The sequence below is a fragment of the Camellia sinensis genome, chromosome 1 (assembly GCF_055761805.1).
Source record: "Camellia sinensis isolate YWXY chromosome 1, ASM5576180v1, whole genome shotgun sequence".
NCBI lineage: Eukaryota > Viridiplantae > Streptophyta > Magnoliopsida > Ericales > Theaceae > Camellia > Camellia sinensis.
This window is the reverse complement of record NC_138961.1, coordinates 22,678,154-22,695,995: the sequence shown is the minus strand read 5'-3', so window position 1 is coordinate 22,695,995 and position 17,842 is coordinate 22,678,154. Positions and strand designations below refer to the sequence as shown.

Here is a 17,842-nt window from a genome sequence, read left to right as displayed (position 1 = left end):
TCCTACTCTACTTTGCTCCAAATATATATTTTTCTTTATTCTTCTTATACACAATTACTATTTTTACTCTATTTTATTTCAAATACACTCCCTTCTATGTGTAATAAAGATAAAAATAAAAATATATTTAAAACAAAGTAAAATAAGAATAGCGACTAAAAAAAAAATAGTATCTTATCATGTTCAAACTGATGAATTGTACAAGTTTCTTTGCAGGAAAGATACATGTGGTCAAAGCATGCAATAGCACTTTCACTTTTCCCGGGGGTTAAAAAATAAAATAAAATCAGGCCTAATGAATCTCATTCAGCCCTTAGGGTCCACTTCCAAGATATTTGGGAAAATTTGCATTTATGGTCCATTCATTTCCATGATATTTGGGAAAACTCATATTTATGATCCATTCATTCCTCTCTCTATTTCTCATGGATATACAGTGCTTGCCTTCTTCCTTGTACGCTAATAGGCATAGAGATCCAGAAATAAGTTCATCATGGACAATAACTCATCAACAGAGCATTACACTAAGCTTCAAATCCACCATGTATGATCTAACCCCCTTGTCTCACTCTCTCCTCTAATTTTCTTACCTTACTATAATTCTCTCTACTTACTTGCAGCTCCTACAGTGCTTGTGCCTACTGCTACCTGCAAAGAAAAATTCCATCCAACAGTTGGAAACTTTCAGTTTCTACAACAAAGACAAAGAAATGTCTCGCAAAGTTTAGAGATAAGTCTACCAATTTATCCGACAAAAAGGGAACTATTCCCGGTGCAGTCGCTTTAATTATCGGAACCACTATTGGTTCCGGGATACTTGCTCTCCCACAGAAAACTTCCCCTGCGGTAACTTTCTCTGCCTTTCTCTCAAGCTCTTCGTCCATACTTGGAGTTTCAGCATAGAGGCTAGAATGGTATCCTTGATCATAGTTCTAAATCACGGTATTGGTACACAAAGCTATTACAGTTGCAGTATCGGGAATATCAAGCACTGTTGTTTGGCAACTTGAAGTTTTAGGAAAAAAATTAAAAAGTTACTATAAGCAAATGTTAATTAATAATGGGGTGTATCTTTATCTTATATCCCAAAAAATCAGTTCCAACTTCGCAGTATTTAAAACTATGCCCTTAACCTACTGGGCTAGTCCTAGTTTGTTTCATCTAAAAAAACGACTTTAATGTTACACCTCTTCTACATTACAGGGGTTGCTTCCAAGTTCGATAACAATGATCACATGTTGGGCTTTCCTCTTAATTGAAGCAAGTTTGCTAGTTGAAATCAATGTTGAACTGATGAGAAAGAAGGAGAAGAGAGTAGACGAGAATGAGTTGGAGGTACTCTCCATCCGAACCATGGCCCAAGAGACACTAGGGGACTGGGGTGGGACTCTGGCTACCATGACCTATGTTTTCTTGGGTTACACTGCAATGGTTGCCTACAGTTCCAAGTCCGGTGAGATCCTCCACCATCTGATCAATCTTCCGGAGTCGGTCTCCGGATCCTTCTTCACTCTCCTCTTCACTGCCCTCATTTCCATTGGAGGGACCCGAGCCACAGATCGAATCAACCAGTTGCTCACAGTTTCCATGATAGGTATACTCCTTCAACAGATGTATACTGGTTCTATATATTTAGCAAACATACACATTCACAAATTTGACCTACTGATATGGAATAGGTTTGCTACTAGCAATTGAGGTTCTGGCGATCATGTTCGGAGGGTGGTCAGGATTGGAGGGGGATGGTGACTGGGGAAAAGTTCCGGCTACTGTTCCTGTGATTATATTTTCTTTGGTCTATCATGATCTAGCTCCTGGTGAACACAAATTTTGATCTCGGATTTTGATCAAACAGTGATGACAATGAGTTTTATGATATGTGATTTCTTGCAGTTGTGTGTGCTTATTTGGGAGGTGATCTACAGAGGATAAGGGCTTCAGTTATGCTTGGAAGTGTTGTGCCATTACTGGCATTGCTTGTTTGGGACGCAGTAGCACTTGGCCTATCAGCCCATGCTGACCAAGTTTCTGATCCTGTTGAATTGCTCCTGAGGTACTTCAATCTTTCAACCATATGTTATACCAGTAATTCTACAGACAAAGAACTAACCACAAAACCGACCACAGAAAATCAAGTGAAGCAAAGAAACATAAACGGAGCAACATCTTCAGTGATGGTCCCACTGTATGATGTGTTACCATAATGAATGCAGTGTTGCCACACTACATTCTGGACATGTTTCCAAGGAAAAAAAAAAATTGGGTCTACGATGTTTTTCTATCTAAATTAATATAGAGTAATCTTGTGTACACATATTTCCTTTCATGAGGAGTGTCTTCCACAAGCAGGCCCTGAGGGGCTATGGTGAAGGGTTGTTGTAATGGAAGAGAGAGAGAGAGAGAGAGAGAGAGAGAGGGGGGGGTTACCATACCATTATTTTTTGTGGTTAGTTTTGTTTTCATAGAATTATTGGCTAATAATCTTTCTTATAGAAACATTTTAATAACCTTTTTTTTGGGGGTAAGTATGACATGATGTCTTAGACTTCATAGTTGGTCTTAGAGATGGGTTTTAAATCTGCACTCTTAATAATACATAGTTTAGTTCAGGGGACCAACAAAGTTCTTGGGAGAAAATATTCATACTGTTGCATATAGAAACTTTGAAACCGTTCTTGATCAATATACTCATTAATCCCTGTTCCCAGTTACCTATTAGGCCTAATTCTATTATTCCCATTAGCTCTTTCACACTTTTTTGCCTCAGTGCCTAAATCCAGTGTTATTTCTAGCATATTCCTATGGTCACCAAATCATACATTGTCACTCTAATCCAGTGTGAAATGGACCGGGGTTTCGTTTATGGTAGAGGCCTTCTCACTCCTAGCAGTCGGGACTTCGCTAATCGGCACTCTCCTAGGCTTCTTTGAATTCTTCAAGGAACAACTTAATAACTCGTCATGGCGTTCACCTTCAACACAGATATTGCAGGTGAATTTCACTCAATTTTAACTCTAAATTGATTGCAAATGTTCTGTGAGTAATGACATTAGACATGCATAACTATGACAGAAAACAAACAAGCTATTTAGCCTAAGAAAATGGTGGGGAAGAAATAAAGTTAGCTTCACAGCAACAGCAATGGCCATTGTGCCGTCTCTTTTTATATCGACAACAGTTCCAGATGCATTCTCTGCAGCCACAGACATTGCTGTAAGTTTTATGTGCGATTTCAAGTCTGTGTATCTAATTTGAGATAATGAGTTTTCATACATTTCTTTCCTATTTGTGCTTTGAGTGTTTGTGCTCAGTGCAAGCCCTACAAAAAGGTAAAACACACCTATAAAGTATGTGTTCCGTATTACTTTGGTCCTCCAAGTTTCACTTTTGTGGATTTTATCTTTAATGTTTTCAATTTCAAACAGGTCTATCTAAATCATTAACGAAATGATAATAAAACACATCTATGATCTCTAAAATATGTGTTCCGTATCACTTTGGTCCCCAAAACCTAAACCCTAGTCTCTTAGTTGTGGTCTTGAAAAATTATGCAACAATGGAAACAGCAGCCCTAGTCGCCCATCTTGTAAGTTTTATCGGGTACACCTTATATACCGCTTTTGGGCAACCTTCTCAAGAGATCCATTTGAGGAACAATTTCAAACGGGTCATCTAAATCATTAATGGAGTGATAATAAAATACACCTATAATCTCTAAAATATGTGTTTCATATCACTTCGGTCTCCAAAGTTTTCAATTTTATCACGTCAACCCCTAAACATGGTAAAGAACATGAAGCATAGCCTTATAATGTCTAGGGACAAAATTGAAACTTCACAGATCAAAATGACACAAGACGTGTACTTTAGGAACCATAGATGAATTTTCTTATGATTCCATTAAGGATTTAGTGTCAGGCTCTATCGTTAATATCCAATGGCAAACAACTCAAATCCTTGAGTGACATAATCACCTGAAATGTTGAACAGGGTGGGTACTGCATGACAATGTTATATGGAGTTCTTCCACCAGCAATGGCCTGGGCTATTCACAACAGAGAATCTGAGGAGGAAACAGACCAGAAGGCAATATCAACAGCAAGGCCTGCACTCCTTGGGGTAGGACTATTCGCATGCGCCATAGTCGTGGAGCAAATCCTGCAAGATCTCTCGATTTTGCATTCCTAATTAAGAAGACAAACAAGAGCACGATGACAATTAACAATAATACCGTAGATGTAATATTGGCCCGTAAATTGTTCTTCACCTCACCTTTTAGAGGGCAATTGGAGTATTTTCACGCATCCTCCTACTTTGTCTGTAGATACATATAGATTCATACATTGTACTACAAACACAGAACTCCTGTGATAGCAAAGCGTGGTTTCACTGCCCAATTCTTTCTAGAAAATCAACGGTGTCATATGATTCACAAAAAATAAAATAAATGGGTTGAGATGGAGATTGGATGGTTATGGTGTTACACTCGCATTATATTAGCAAATAATTATAGAATAACAGTAAAATTATGAGAGTAAGTTCTCATCCAATAAAATCAAAAAAAATCAAAAGAGAAAGATAAAAGTCCATATTGTTCATTCATAATGTAATTGTTACATTTTGAGCACAACGAGATATCAAAATAACTCTGAGAAAAAGGGCAGAAAGTACAATTTGCACATATTAAGGTCAATTTCTACACTGATGCTCGGTCAATAATGACACTAAACAAACTCTTGAGTAAGAGGAATGTTCTCTCTGTCACTAGCATTAAGCATTAATACATGAGAACACACATTGAAGGGTTTTATTTAATAAAAGGGCACAATCAACAAATACAAATTATAAGTATGCTAAGATACAGGATAAAAGCAAGCTCCTCATCGTCACAAGCAAAAAATCCATGCTAAAATTTAGGAATTATAACAGGAGAGTACCCAAACATTCCAGGACATTAAGGTCAAACCGAGATCTTAGTTCTTTACAGTCGTCACATGCCTCAGTAGCATCTGGGCAACATCATGAGAAATTCTTGCAGCCTGCGTCTTCAGGTGCTGGATCTTTGCCTCTGTTTCTAGTTCCAGACGCTTCACATTAGTACCAGAATCTCCGCTACTCTGTTCGACGAAATGTGTAGTGTCTAATTAGTATATACACAATTCAATAGAAAAAGGGGCAAATGGAAATTATAATTCTAGAATAACCTTCATCATACAGACAATACTTGGGAATTAGGAAAGAAGGGTGTTGAAATTTATGTAATATTGATTGTTATTGATTGATTTGTTACAAGATTGTTGTTTATATTTTGTATATTACAAGCTATTATATAGGAGAGGATTTGGGAGTAGGTGAGGTAGGTGAGTGGTGGTAGTGGAGGTGGTGGGTGGTAGTGGAGATGGTAGGTGGAGTTGGTGGTGGGGTAATTTACACAATTTACAATTTACATTAACAGCCCCCCTCAAACTCAAGGAGGATAGGTACTAGCCAACTTGAGTTTGGAGAGAGTCACAAAACAGAAAAATAAACTGATAAATAAAATAAAACAGGATAGGAGACACGGTATGGTCGTGTCAGACCGATGTAGCAGACAGTTTATGGGGTCATGTCGGACCGTTGTAGCAGACAGTTTACGGGGTCATGTCGGACCGTTGTAGCAGGACAGTTTACGAGGTCATGCCGGACCGGTGTAGAAGACAGTTTACGGGGTCATGTCGGACCGTTGTAGAAGACAGTTTATGGGGTCATGTCGGACCGTTGTAGAAGACAGTTTACGGGGTCATGTCGGACCGTTGTAGAAGACAGTTTATGGGGTCATGTTGGACCGTTGTAGCAGGACAGTTTACGAGGTCATGCCGGACCGGTGTAGAAGACAGTTTACGGGGTCATGTCGGACCGTTGTAGCAGACACTGTGTGGTCGTGTCAGACCGATGTAGAAGACAGTTTATGGGGTCATGTCGGACCGTTGTAGCAAGACAGTTTACGGGGTCATGTCGGACCGTTGTAGCAGACACTGTGTGGTCGTGTCAGACCGATGTAGAAGACAGTTTATGGGGTCATGTCGGACCGATGTAGAAGACAGTTTATGGGGTCATGTCGGACCGTTGGAGCAGAGGTTGTGGTGGTGCACCAAGGGGGCGACTTAGGGAGTGCGCCATGAGCGACTTATACATGATACTGTGTATAACCCCCCCTCAAACTCAAATAGGTGTGAAGATAGAAACCTATTTGAGGTTGAAACAAAGGGATTGATAAAGCTGACCGGTGTAGAAGACACTGTATGAGTGTGTATATAGGCTGCCCAAAAGATATACATGGATGTAGATATCAAGCCCTCAAAAGTCGTGCCCTCAAAAGGTGTGCTCAATCTTTCAAAAGGCGTGCCATCAAAAGGCGTGCCCAATTCATCAAAAGGCGTGCCAGATATGATGGCGAGGCACGTGAGTGCTTTGGCTGGCGTGCCCGTTTGTCTGGCGTCAAGAGGCGCGCGATGCGCGTGGCTGCCTCGGCTATTTAACCAAGACAGAGCCTGAGGCCGAGGCAGAAGCAAGAAACCTACGAAATCCTCTGTAAAACTCTTCGTTGTGCTGAGAGAGAGAGGCTGTAACACTGTTGTGCTGAGAGAGAGAGTCTGTAACACTCTGTTGCGAGAGAAAATGGCTTCGTCGTCCCGTGGTCTGCTGACTCTCTTTCCCGACCTCAACGAGTCAACAAGAGAGATAACGGGTGCGGTGTCCCGTGAACCTCAACCAAACACCACTGGGTTTGCTCCGTTGAACTTTCCGATGCAGTTGGTGGAGCAAAAAATGGCAGTGCAAACGGATGTGGAGGCTAATCAGTATACTTTGAAGGCATGTGTGGAAAGCATGACGGCGGTCACAAACTTGTCGAACCGGCTGCAGAGTAGGACAAATGAGGTGCAGCATTTAAACTCCCAGCTGGCTCTGCTCCAACGCATGTATAAGGATGCGCGAGCAGAGATAAGCGTGCTAAGGGCAGAAAACAAGGAGCTGAAGCGGAAGGCCACCGTGATGTTCCGATTTGGAGGTCCTCCATATGCTGCAGTGGAGGAGTATGGGGGAGTGAACGTGCTCGGTGGCGTGGAAAACACGGAGGCAGCACCGTCAAGGGTTGCCCAGGACGGAGGCAAGAAGAAGAGACCGGCGACAGAGTAGAGAAGAAAAATCCCGCCTGTGGATGTGGTTGTTTGGTTTGTTTTGGTTTGGTTTGTTTGTTTGTTTTTTTTTTTTTTTTTTTTTTTTTTTTGTGTGTGTGTAAGATTGTGATCGGGGTGGATCCCTGAGATGAATAAAATATGGGTGGTTGTGCAAATTTGTAAATTGTGTTGGGGTTTTTTTTTTTTTTTTTTTTTTTTTTTTTTAAAAGGGAAATATCTTGGGGCATGTGAAAGGGAAAGAAAAATAAAAAACAGAAGAAAGAAAGAATATTAAGATGCTAGTGCGTAGAGAGTGGTTTTAAAAAATGAGATGATGATGTTTGTTTTAAAAAAGAAGAGGAAAATAAAAAATAAAAAAAATCAATCACTGCTCAAAGCACGGGGTGAAAGAGTGGGTTGAAATATTAAAATGGTTGGTTGGAAAGTAGGAATAGGAGAGAGAGAATGAGTGGGGGGAGACATGCCCATGTGGGGCAAGAGAAAGAGTGGGTTGAAATATTAAAAAAGAGAGTGAGTGTGTTTTGTGAAGAGCTGATTGGTGGAGTGGACTTGTTGGTCACAAGAGAAACAGAGCTTTGCAGAGTTGGCTCTGCAGTACAAGAGAGCTTGAGATTCTCCACAGAAATCGCAAATTCGTTTCTGGGTTTTGGAGTTTTCTTGATCTTGTTCTTCTTCTTCATTGTCTTGTTTCACATGTAGGGGCGTTGCAGAAGCATCAGCCATTGGAATTGCTGAAGATGATGCTAAAGATGATCTTACGGATGACAATACCGAAGATGAAGCAACAGAAGCCGGGCTTGACGAAAGCAACGGTGTGCGTTCTGATGCCGGTGGATCGCCTGTGCTAGTTCTGGCATCACGTTTGCAGACAGGGCAAAAGGTTCTCCATGTGGTTAGCCAAGCATCAACACAAAACGCATGAAATTTATGTCGACATGGCAGTACTCTAAGCCTCTCTCCAACGTTGTAGTCTTCAAGACATATAGCGCACGTTGCTGAAGTACAATTATCCTCTACTACAGCTGTAAAAATTAGGCTTGGCATTGCCTTCACTAGACGACTACTCATCCCGTGGAATTCACGAACATGTGAAGCTCCAGGCCTTTCTCGTCTTATGCGATGCCTTCGAACAAAGAAACAAGTAGCAAGCACTGCAGACATGGCAAGTGATGGGAAGGTATGTGTATAAAAATGAGCGGAATAGGTTGAGGTCCGGCGGACGGCTAAGGTGAGGTTGCCGCCCGCCGGTGAAGCAAAAAAATATTAGGTGCTAAACCTGCTCTGATACCATGTTGAAATTTATGTAATATTGATTGTTATTGATTGATTTGTTACAAGATTGTTGTTTATATTTTGTATATTACAAGCTATTATATAGGAGAGGATTTGGGAGTAGGTGAGGTAGGTGAGTGGTGGTAGTGGAGGTGGTGGGTGGTAGTGGAGATGGTAGGTGGAGTTGGTGGTGGGGTAATTTACACAATTTACAATTTACATTAACAAAGGGCAACAATGACAACAGTTGCAATCTTTTTAAAATAAATTGAGGAGTTGGGAGCACAAAGTTCAAGATAAATTAAGCGTATTTATCAAAATTCAATCATTCACAGAAATTGGTAAAATTGTGTAGAAAAATGGAGTTATTCAGAGAATCAGAGTACTTGACTATATCTTTTTTTTGGGGATAAATATCAGAGTATTTGACTATATCATGAACACTAGTATGGCCAACAGTTTGAATTAAACGTGTTGGTAAAAAGCTGCAAACAATTCAGAACCTCTAAGAATGTGGAGGATGTGGTAGTAAGAACCTACTGAATTCATGAAACGGAATTGGCAGTAGAAATTCAAAATTGCCAACAGATTCAACCTGACAAAGATATTGTATGAATGAAATTCATATTGACAATTATTTTTATTTTGTTTTTAGCAGTTTTACCTCCGCAACCTTTCTTTGAAATTCAGCTTCCATTTGTGCACGGAATTCAGCAATCTCCTTTTCAGCTTCCTCTTTGGCTTGTTTTAGTCTAGCCATTTTTGCTGAAAACAGAAACCGAGGTGGATAAAAATCAGGGTTGCTCCTGGGGTTCACTCAACCCAATGCTTCTCGTGAACCCCCGTATTACCAAGCACTCAAGCAATAAAATTACTTCATCTCAGAGAGAGAAGTCATACGATTTTATCTTCGTTTTTAGGTCAAGACCATCAGTTGCATTGGGTTGCATTTATAACTTGCCCATAAATCTTCCTTTTTTTTTTCTTTTTTTTATGGCAAATATAAGAACTTGCCCATAAATCTATCGGTATTATAGATGTGTTTAACAATATTTTTATGCTGTTATGCACATATATGAACTTTAATGCCAAAACAAGTCTTCACAGCCAGCATGTATCATAAGCCACACAAGTTTCCTAGCTACATAAATCTACTGATCCATCCACAATGCTACACGCCTGTCAATTGTGCAGTGCACGTCGTCCCTGGTTAAAAATCAAAAGAAAAGCATGATGATATCTTGAATCGCTCAGCAGCCTGGAAATTAGACAAAGCACAAGTCTTTGCAGCACACTTGCACATTGAACAAACATTCATACCGACAAGCAGACAAGGCACAGGCAGAATGAAGGGTGGCGGCATCAGTGAACAAGGTACTGTTGGAAGTCGAGGCAATTTGAACTTTGATCTTCTGGTGAGTGATCAGAAGTGGTAATAGCAAAAGAAGGCTAAATACCATTCTAGCAAATGAGAAGTTCTTCAATCCACAAGGAATAATATGAAAACTGAGAAATATTTAGAGTAATCATACTACTAATAAGACATGAAATAATCCTCTCACACCCACACAGAAAACCTCACTTCCAAGTAACTAATTCCTCTCCAAGAAACCTTATTTGTTCATCCAAAGAAAGAAAATAAAAAATCACAAATACACAAAAATAATGGGTGCAAAACATTAAAAACAAGTAGGCAGTAATCATCCCAACAACCCACAATCAAATCAATATAACAAAGTACAAAAGTGTAATATAATTTCTTAAAGACCACAAGGATCCTTACTTAACATAACGATATGAAAATGAATCAGAAAGATTCGAACTGAGACTTGCAACAGTAATTACCAGTTCTTGCAGCATTGACAATGCGCTGAGCTTCTTGCTCTGCAGCTAACAACAGTTGAATTCCATTCTGGCCCCTGTTAGCTTCCATACTTGCCGAAAAATACCAAAGCAGCTACACTGAAATTTAAGATGTGATTGATGAAATCAAAGTGATGGTTAAGAATGAAGAAATGAGACGCTTTCTGCATCCACATAATCATCAGAGTAGCTCTACACTAGAATAATGATAACCTTCAATGATGTAAAATGACATCAGCTGAAAAGATGATATTCCATTTTGTAATTTTTTCAAATTTTTGTGATTAGACATTACCATGAAAGGCATTTGTTTGGCTGTACATGTTGAAAGCATATTCACATCTCCATGAAAAGACCTCATTTGAAGCAAATGTGCCCATTTGTTTTTGTTTTTGTTTTTGTTTTTTTTTTTTAAGTGAATTTTTTCTACATTTTGTCAGATATGTTTCTAGAAAAGGCCCTAAAAACTTTTAATAACAAAACGATCAAATTTAAAAAAAGTACACTAAGGCATAACAAATTTGATTACACTTTCCAAAAAATAAAACGTGTCAAGTATAACTGCAAAAACTATTCTAGGATTGACTAAACTAAACTAAACAACCTTTTCATGTCTTGGGAGAAGGAAAAAAAAAGGAAAGCTTGCTAAACACAAATTTGATTACACTTTCCAGAGCCGGCCCTGGCCCAAGGCGAGCAAGGCGGGCACCCAAATTTTGACAAATTTTAAGGGCCCCAAATAAATTTTTTTTTTTTGATAAATAATAAAATTTTATTGAAAAAGTATCAAGATGATGCAAAGAAAACAATAGACCAAAAGAGGAAAACAAAACTTGCTTAACCAATCACATCATCCAAAAAATCTAAAAAAGTAAACAGATCTGGATCAACTTTACAATCCAACCAACTATACAAAGTAACTAAGAACCGGTCCTCCAACCACCCCAACCGAATGCTCAATTCCTTGGAAAATTCTCATGTTCCTTTCCAACCAAACCAACCACATCAAACAAAAAAACACCAATGACCACACTTGTCGCCAACACCGCCCAACCCGAGCTCCCCCCCCCCCCAAAAAAAATAAAAAATAAAAAATAAAAAATAAAAACTTTACCCCCCAAATAATTTTAACTCATATGGTGTTAGTAGGTTTAAAAATGAAGGTCCAAACCAACTCATGTAACTTCACAATCTAAATTAAAGGGTTTTAGAACATCTGCAACCCTTCATTTTTTTTTTCTTCCCTGATTTAATTTGATTATTTATTCAAGTAAAAAACTTGGTTTGATATGAATTAATCCAACTCTTTTATCAAATTTTCAAGAAAATCTTTCTAAAAATTCTCTTCATATCCCAAATTTCCATTTTCATCAAATTTGATGGAAAAAAAAATTATCTTCATTATCTTTCTAAATTTTCATCAAATTCAAATTTGATGAATTCTAAATTTGATAAAAAAAAAAAAAAAAAAAAAAAAAAAAAATTAAAAATGTTTCACTTAAAGAACAAATCAAAAAACATATACTTATAGATCTAAATCATTATAGGAATGACTCGCATTACATTAACTTTGAATTTACATTATACACCTTTAGAATAAAATTTTAAATAAATGATTTTTTTTATTATTTATACATAAAGGGCACCAATTTTAAGACTCCACCTTGGGCCTTGAAAATCGCAGAACCGGCCCTGACACTTTCTAGAAAAATTTCAAGACAAAGACGCCAACCCGACAATTTTTAAAATATGCAAGACAACACAAAGAGAAACGCGCAAAATGTATAGTATTATACGCAATATATATGTGTGTCTCATAATAAAAAAACACAATATGACATTAATTTATAGAGTTTCAAATAGGAATGATTAATATGTATAAATTTATATTGTTTCTCTTTTGTCATTAGATAACAAGTAATTTTGTTCAAACTTACAAGTTTCATGTGAGATTAAGCAACGGAAAAGTCTATCCCCCCAACACATGTCTAGGTCTGTTTTCTAAAAAAACAGAACACATTTGGAAGTGCGTACAACATAGACACACCGCCTTCTTAAAAGTGTCCATACTTCGTAGTTTATCGTCTAAAGCATGTACCTTATGTTTTCACTTGCCGTGACACAAAATCAGACTTGGACAAGGTTTTAAAAAGCGGTCGCAACCGTTACGTAACGCCGTTACGTAACGGTTGTGGTGGTTACCGCCACCTATTACGGCCGCTTTTGCAGTGTAATTGAGATTCACAGGTGTGTCGGCCGTAGCTACTGTCGTAGCAGTCGTAACAGTGTCGTAACAGCCTGTTACCCACCGTTATGTAACAGTTCTAAACTGCTTCTTTCGAAAAAAAAACACAAAAAAAAAAAAAAAAACTAAAAATGGAGGAAGAGGGATAGAGAGAAGAGGGAAGATAAAGAGAGAAGATGGAGGAGCAAGAGATAGAGAGAGAGAAAGAAGAGGAGAGGGAAGATGAAGAACATATTATTGATTTGTTGAGACTGTAAGACCTATGCTCAAGGTTCTGAAAAACGGTTGCGGTCGCCGTAATGGTGGCGGTGGCGCGGTTGCGGGATGTAAAAGCTGTAGCGTAACGGTTGCGGTAACCAGAACCGTTAATTTTTTTATTTTTCGCACAATTTGAAAAAAACTTACCGATACACATATTTTTTTTCCATGATCATATTTATTGAGTTTAAAATAAATATTGATCAATTTTTATAAATTTTTAAGTATGATCCAATATATTTCATATTTTTAAATCACTATAATCTGAGTTTTTTACATTTTATAATAATTAATGACTTTATATTATACAAAAAATTAATCATTAACTATTATATATAAGATAAACAATGACAAAAGTAAGAGAATAAATAAGAGTCTAAATATATATATTTATATACATATTTTAACCAAGCCAAATAAATAATGACCACACTTATTATTATTATTATTATTACTATCAAACAATATATAGATAGACACACACAAACAAAATAGTTGAGTGATAGCAGCTGAATAGAATAGCGTAGGTCTTACAATTTCAACAAATCAATAACATGTTCTTCATCTTCCCTCTTCTCTCTCTATCTCTTGCTCCTCCATCTTCTCTCTTTATCTTCCCTCTTCTCACTAGCCCTCTTCCCTCATTTTTAATTTTTTTTTTTTGTATGTTTTTTTCAAAAAAAACAGTTCGGAACCGTTACGTAACGGCGCGTAACAGGCCGTTACGACACCGTACGACCGCTACACCTGTGAATCTCAATCACACTGCAAAAGTGACCGTAACGGGTGACGGCAACCACCACAACCGTTATGTAACTAGAGTTTAGGATTTAGGGTTTAGGGGCGTTACATAGCGGTTGCGGCGGCTTTTTAAAACCTTGATTCAGCTACTATCACTCAACTATCTTGTTTGTGTGTCTATCTATATATTATTTGAAAAAATAATAATAATAATAAGTGTGGTCATTATCTATTTGGTTTGATTAAAATATGTATGTATATATATATATATTTAGACTCTTACTTATTCTCTTACTTTTGTCATTATTTATCTTATGTATAATAGTTAGTGATTAATTTTTTATATAATATAAAGTCATTAATTATTAAAATAAAATGTAAAAAACTCAGTTTATAGTGACTTAAAAATATGAAATATATTGGATCATACTTAAAAATTTACAAAAATTGATCAATATTTATTTTAAACTCAATAAATATGCTCATGAAAAAAAAAATATGCGTATCAATAAGTTTTTTTAAAATTGTGCAAAAAATAAAAAAATTCACGTTTTGGCTATTGCAACCGTTGCGCTACGACCTTTACATCCCGCAACCGCAACTGCTTTTCAGAACCTTGGACTTGGATGTTTTACCCTTAAAATTAGTCTGGTACTATAAATAGCTGTATCCAGTGGTAGGCAGTTATTTAATCAAATAGTTAAAACTCTCTCAACATGTTATATTAAAGGGATTTTTTTTTTAAGGTCCCTGGTATTATGATTTTATAGCATAAAGGACACCAAATATTTTCATAATGTCTAAGATCCATCAACAATATTTTCATAATGTCTAAGGTCCCTCAACCTTGATCCAGAGAAATTTCAGTCCAGAGAAAATTGGTCCAGAGAAATTTCAGTCTAGAGAAAATTGGTCAGATAAATTCTGGCCCAGAGAAATTTCTCTGAACCAAATTTCTCTGGATGAGTTTCTCTACTTTTCTTCTCATTTCTCTCATTTTTAGCAATCCAATATTCTTTTCTTCTGAAATCACCCAATCCATGTAAAAGATACACGACCATTTGGGGGGGATAAAAAACAAAACCAGTATAATAATGGATAAGTTGAGCCAATTGAGCCAATAATGGTCGATCAAAACTGATTTAAGAATTAAAAAGCGTGAAATAGGTATTTCATTGATGAATAGAGTTGCAATGAAAGATTAGATAAGAGCATTACTTGAAGCATACATTGTTACACAAATAGCAAAGACTATGATAGTGTATTATTCTCAGAATTTCTCTGGCCCAATTCTTCCTAGAATTTCTCAACATTTCTCTAATGCATTGGCTGAGTCCAGAGAAATTTTGAATTTCTCTGGTCCAATTCTTCTCAGAATTTTTCTAGCCCAATCCTTCCTAGAATTTCTCTGATGCATTGACTGACTGGAGGAGTGGTTGATGGAGAAAATTCAATCCAGAGAATTTCTCTGATACTAAAATCATGACTGTAGTTAAAGAAATGGTCTTTTACTTACATCCAAGGCTTCTAGATCTCAATAGTTGAACCAAAAGGTACAGGGAAGAAAAAAAAAATCCTTAGTTTCCAGAGAAATGTTACATACATGCCAATCAAGCAGGTTCCCTTAATTTCCAATATTACACAATCAAGCAATCATCGAAATATCAACAACAAATATTTATCAACTTACCAGACAGGGGCAGCATTCCCAACTGATATCTCTTGAAAACCAAGTCCAAGTATACCATCAAACTTAGCAGCCAAGAATGTGATGCCAGGCTCCCTAGTTGCCTCAATAAAATCCTAATGAGCAGCAAAAATCTATATAAATACTAAACCGAAGATATCACTATCTACTCATTCTCTTCAAATTTACTTGATCCTTTATAACAAGATATATTTGTCCTTATCCTTGAGAACCACGTCGATGGTGAAGCCGTCGCAGGCTGAGATGGATCGAGCTGGACCAGTCAGCAAAGCGGTTTGGCCCGGGCTGATGGATTCGTAATGATCTCTTGATCGGTTGTGGATGGATTGAGAACTCTGTCCGTCGGTGACTGTGATTGTGCCGTAGAGCTTCTCTCCGTCGATCAAGCTCCGCGAGAACCTCTCTAAACCTTTCCACCGAAACATCTTCCGGATCGCGTAACAGTGGAAAGAGAAGTGAGATCAGGAGCGGACTCGACATTCATCGGCTTCATCTTCGGCTTCGTTGCGATTTCGAGACAGCCTTTGGGATATAAATGTAGAGACGGTAAACCTCAATCGGTGTCGGTGGTTTGGAAGCGAAGCAGAGGTGGTGGGAACAGGAATGGAAATGGAAATGGAAATGGTGATCATAATGGCGGTGGTTGTGGGTAAGAATGGCGGTGGGTTTGACTGAAATTTGTCTGATATATGTTTAGGACCTTAGACATCAAAAAATAATTTTATGGATCTCTTCCATTACGAAAAGTGGAAGAGGGACCCTAGATCGATTTCCCCTTTATTAAATTACCACCAAATTTGATTTCCCTTCTAAAGAATTTGTTTTATGGTTCTTTTGGAATTTGATTTCCATATTATTTTCTTAAGTTCCCAACGCAGTTCCATTTATAATTATTTTAAAATAGTTATAGTTTCTAGAATAAGAATTGATACGGGCTTGTTCGCACTGCAGAAGCATACAATTTACACTTGACCAACAAGCAAAGAAAACCTAAAAAGCAAAAAATAAATTAAATTAGAATAAAGCTAACCCCAACCCCAACCCCAACCCCAACCCCAACCCCAACCCCTCCCTCTGAAATAACACACAACCTGAGATTTCAAGGACACTGAACAAATCTTTCATAGTACCAAAGATTACAACAGCAGATTTTTGTGGAAAAGAAAGTCAAATTCCCGAAAAACATGAAGCCTCTCAAATTAGACAAAAGTAGGTTAAAACCCCTAACAAGAAAATTGTAGCTCACAAAGGAAACCCAAAACAAGAGCCCCAAAAAGAATCATCTAACTCCTCGTACAGATCTACATTTAACCAGGACTGTGACCATTGTAACACCTAATCAACCACACAATTTGAGTTAAAAACCTCAGTTCAGAACACCACCAATTACGTGATCATCGATGAATTACAGCTCAAACAAGAATCAAGCTCAAGTAAATCCACCATACTTAACCACTAAACCATCAAATCTAGATAGAAAAAAGGGTAACCTACAAAAGTTCATGTAATTAAGATATTCAGCGATTTGAACTATCAATTGAAAGTAAAATCAGTGTGGAACAGATCAAGAATAGTTCAATGAACCTTCTCTACTCAAAGAATATCTAATCTACTGAAACTAATACCGAATATGAATCTGTGAAATGCATAGAATAGATCAGAAAAAGAGATATACATGTATATATATATATATATATCATGATCGAGAGAGGAAAACAGAGAAGATCGAAACATACATACCAATGAACGTGAAGTTAGGTCAATAAATCAACAAGAATTGAGGAGCTGTGTTGTGTTTTGATTGATGTGTTTTGGACTCGTATTTGAACCGAAGAACTAGGAACCTGGAACATTTCTGTAAGATTGCAAAGCTGTAATGACACATTTACCCCTAGATGTTTGATACATTTGCTTTTTTTTTTTTTTTTTTTAAGGATAAATTATCAGAGCTGCTGGAGAGCTCTAATTAGAGCACCAGCCGTACAACTCTAATGAGTTGTCATGAATTAAAAAAGAAAAAAAAAACAGTGTAGTAGAAGACAAAAAAAGAGGGAGAAAATGACAAATTAGAGCTCTTTTAGAGCTTCTTTTTTAGAGGTATGAATCATTTTTCATAAATTATAAATGCATCGCTTGATATTTGATTAAAATACGAATTATCTCCTATAATTCTGACAATTACATTCCACTCCTGAGATTTCTAATTTCATAACAAATTGTCTCATTTATTAATAAATTATCAAGTCAATTAACAGTTTTTAATAATGTTATAAATATGTTTTGATTAATAATTTAGATAATTTTATTATTATATAGGAGAGCAATTATGAAATTTATTTTTTCAGTTAATTCTGTTAAATAAAAAATTCTAATAAGGAAGTATTTGTAATTTTTCAAAATACAGGAGACAGTTTGTACTTTAAGCAAACCTTATAGGTGTATTTGTAATTTACTTTTTTTTATTTTTTTATTTTTATTTTTTTGAGAAATTTATTTTTGATGGGGAAAGAAAATTATGAAAACAACTCAGTTTTTAGGAAGAATAAAAAATTTATTTTTAAATATTTAAGAACTATA

General features: G+C 36.9%; 2 protein-coding genes across 3 annotated transcripts; one reads left to right on the top strand and one right to left on the bottom strand.

Moving 5' to 3' along the window:
• The first annotated feature begins 365 nt into the window (after window positions 1–365).
• LOC114285083 (uncharacterized) lies at window positions 366–4,411 on the top strand. Its single transcript, XM_028228081.2, has 8 exons — window positions 366–544; window positions 621–846; window positions 1,204–1,594; window positions 1,680–1,817; window positions 1,894–2,053; window positions 2,838–2,991; window positions 3,073–3,213; window positions 3,991–4,411. The coding sequence occupies exons 1-8, from the start codon at window positions 396–398 to the stop codon at window positions 4,186–4,188; spliced, it is 1,557 nt and encodes a 518-aa protein (XP_028083882.2). The 5' UTR covers window positions 366–395; the 3' UTR covers window positions 4,189–4,411.
• A 330-nt stretch (window positions 4,412–4,741) lies between these two features.
• LOC114285094 (V-type proton ATPase subunit G 1) lies at window positions 4,742–17,247 on the bottom strand. Of its 2 annotated transcripts, XM_082923181.1 has the most exons (5): window positions 17,006–17,125; window positions 15,248–15,360; window positions 10,296–10,412; window positions 9,115–9,215; window positions 4,742–5,117 (listed from the first exon to the last, which is right to left on the bottom strand). In XM_082923181.1, the coding sequence occupies exons 3-5, from the start codon at window positions 10,381–10,383 to the stop codon at window positions 4,974–4,976; spliced, it is 333 nt and encodes a 110-aa protein (XP_082779307.1). In that variant the 5' UTR covers window positions 10,384–10,412; window positions 15,248–15,360; window positions 17,006–17,125; the 3' UTR covers window positions 4,742–4,973. The 2 variants fall into 2 exon arrangements, with proteins under 2 accessions (XP_082779307.1, XP_028083890.2); XM_028228089.2 differs by lacking the exon at window positions 15,248–15,360 and having other exon boundaries at window positions 17,006–17,247.
• Window positions 17,248–17,842: the final 595 nt, after the last annotated feature.

Bases quoted from the DNA above. Each gene is read 5' to 3' on its own strand.
- LOC114285094 (XM_028228089.2), bottom strand. From the start codon at position 10,383: ATGGAAGCTAACAGGGGCCAGAATGGAATTCAACTGTTGTTAGCTGCA. The intron at 9,216-10,295 runs GTAATTACTGTT...TTCTGTTTTCAG, and splicing joins TGTCAATGCTGCAAGAACTG to CAAAAATGGCTAGACTAAAA. The intron at 5,118-9,114 runs GTAAAACTGCTA...TTCGTCGAACAG, and splicing joins TTCAAAGAAAGGTTGCGGAG to AGTAGCGGAGATTCTGGTAC.
- LOC114285083 (XM_028228081.2), top strand. From the start codon at position 396: ATGATCCATTCATTCCTCTCTCTATTTCTCATGGATATACAGTGCTTG. The intron at 1,595-1,679 runs GTATACTCCTTC...GATATGGAATAG, and splicing joins GCTCACAGTTTCCATGATAG to GTTTGCTACTAGCAATTGAG. The intron at 2,992-3,072 runs GTGAATTTCACT...TAACTATGACAG, and splicing joins CTTCAACACAGATATTGCAG to AAAACAAACAAGCTATTTAG.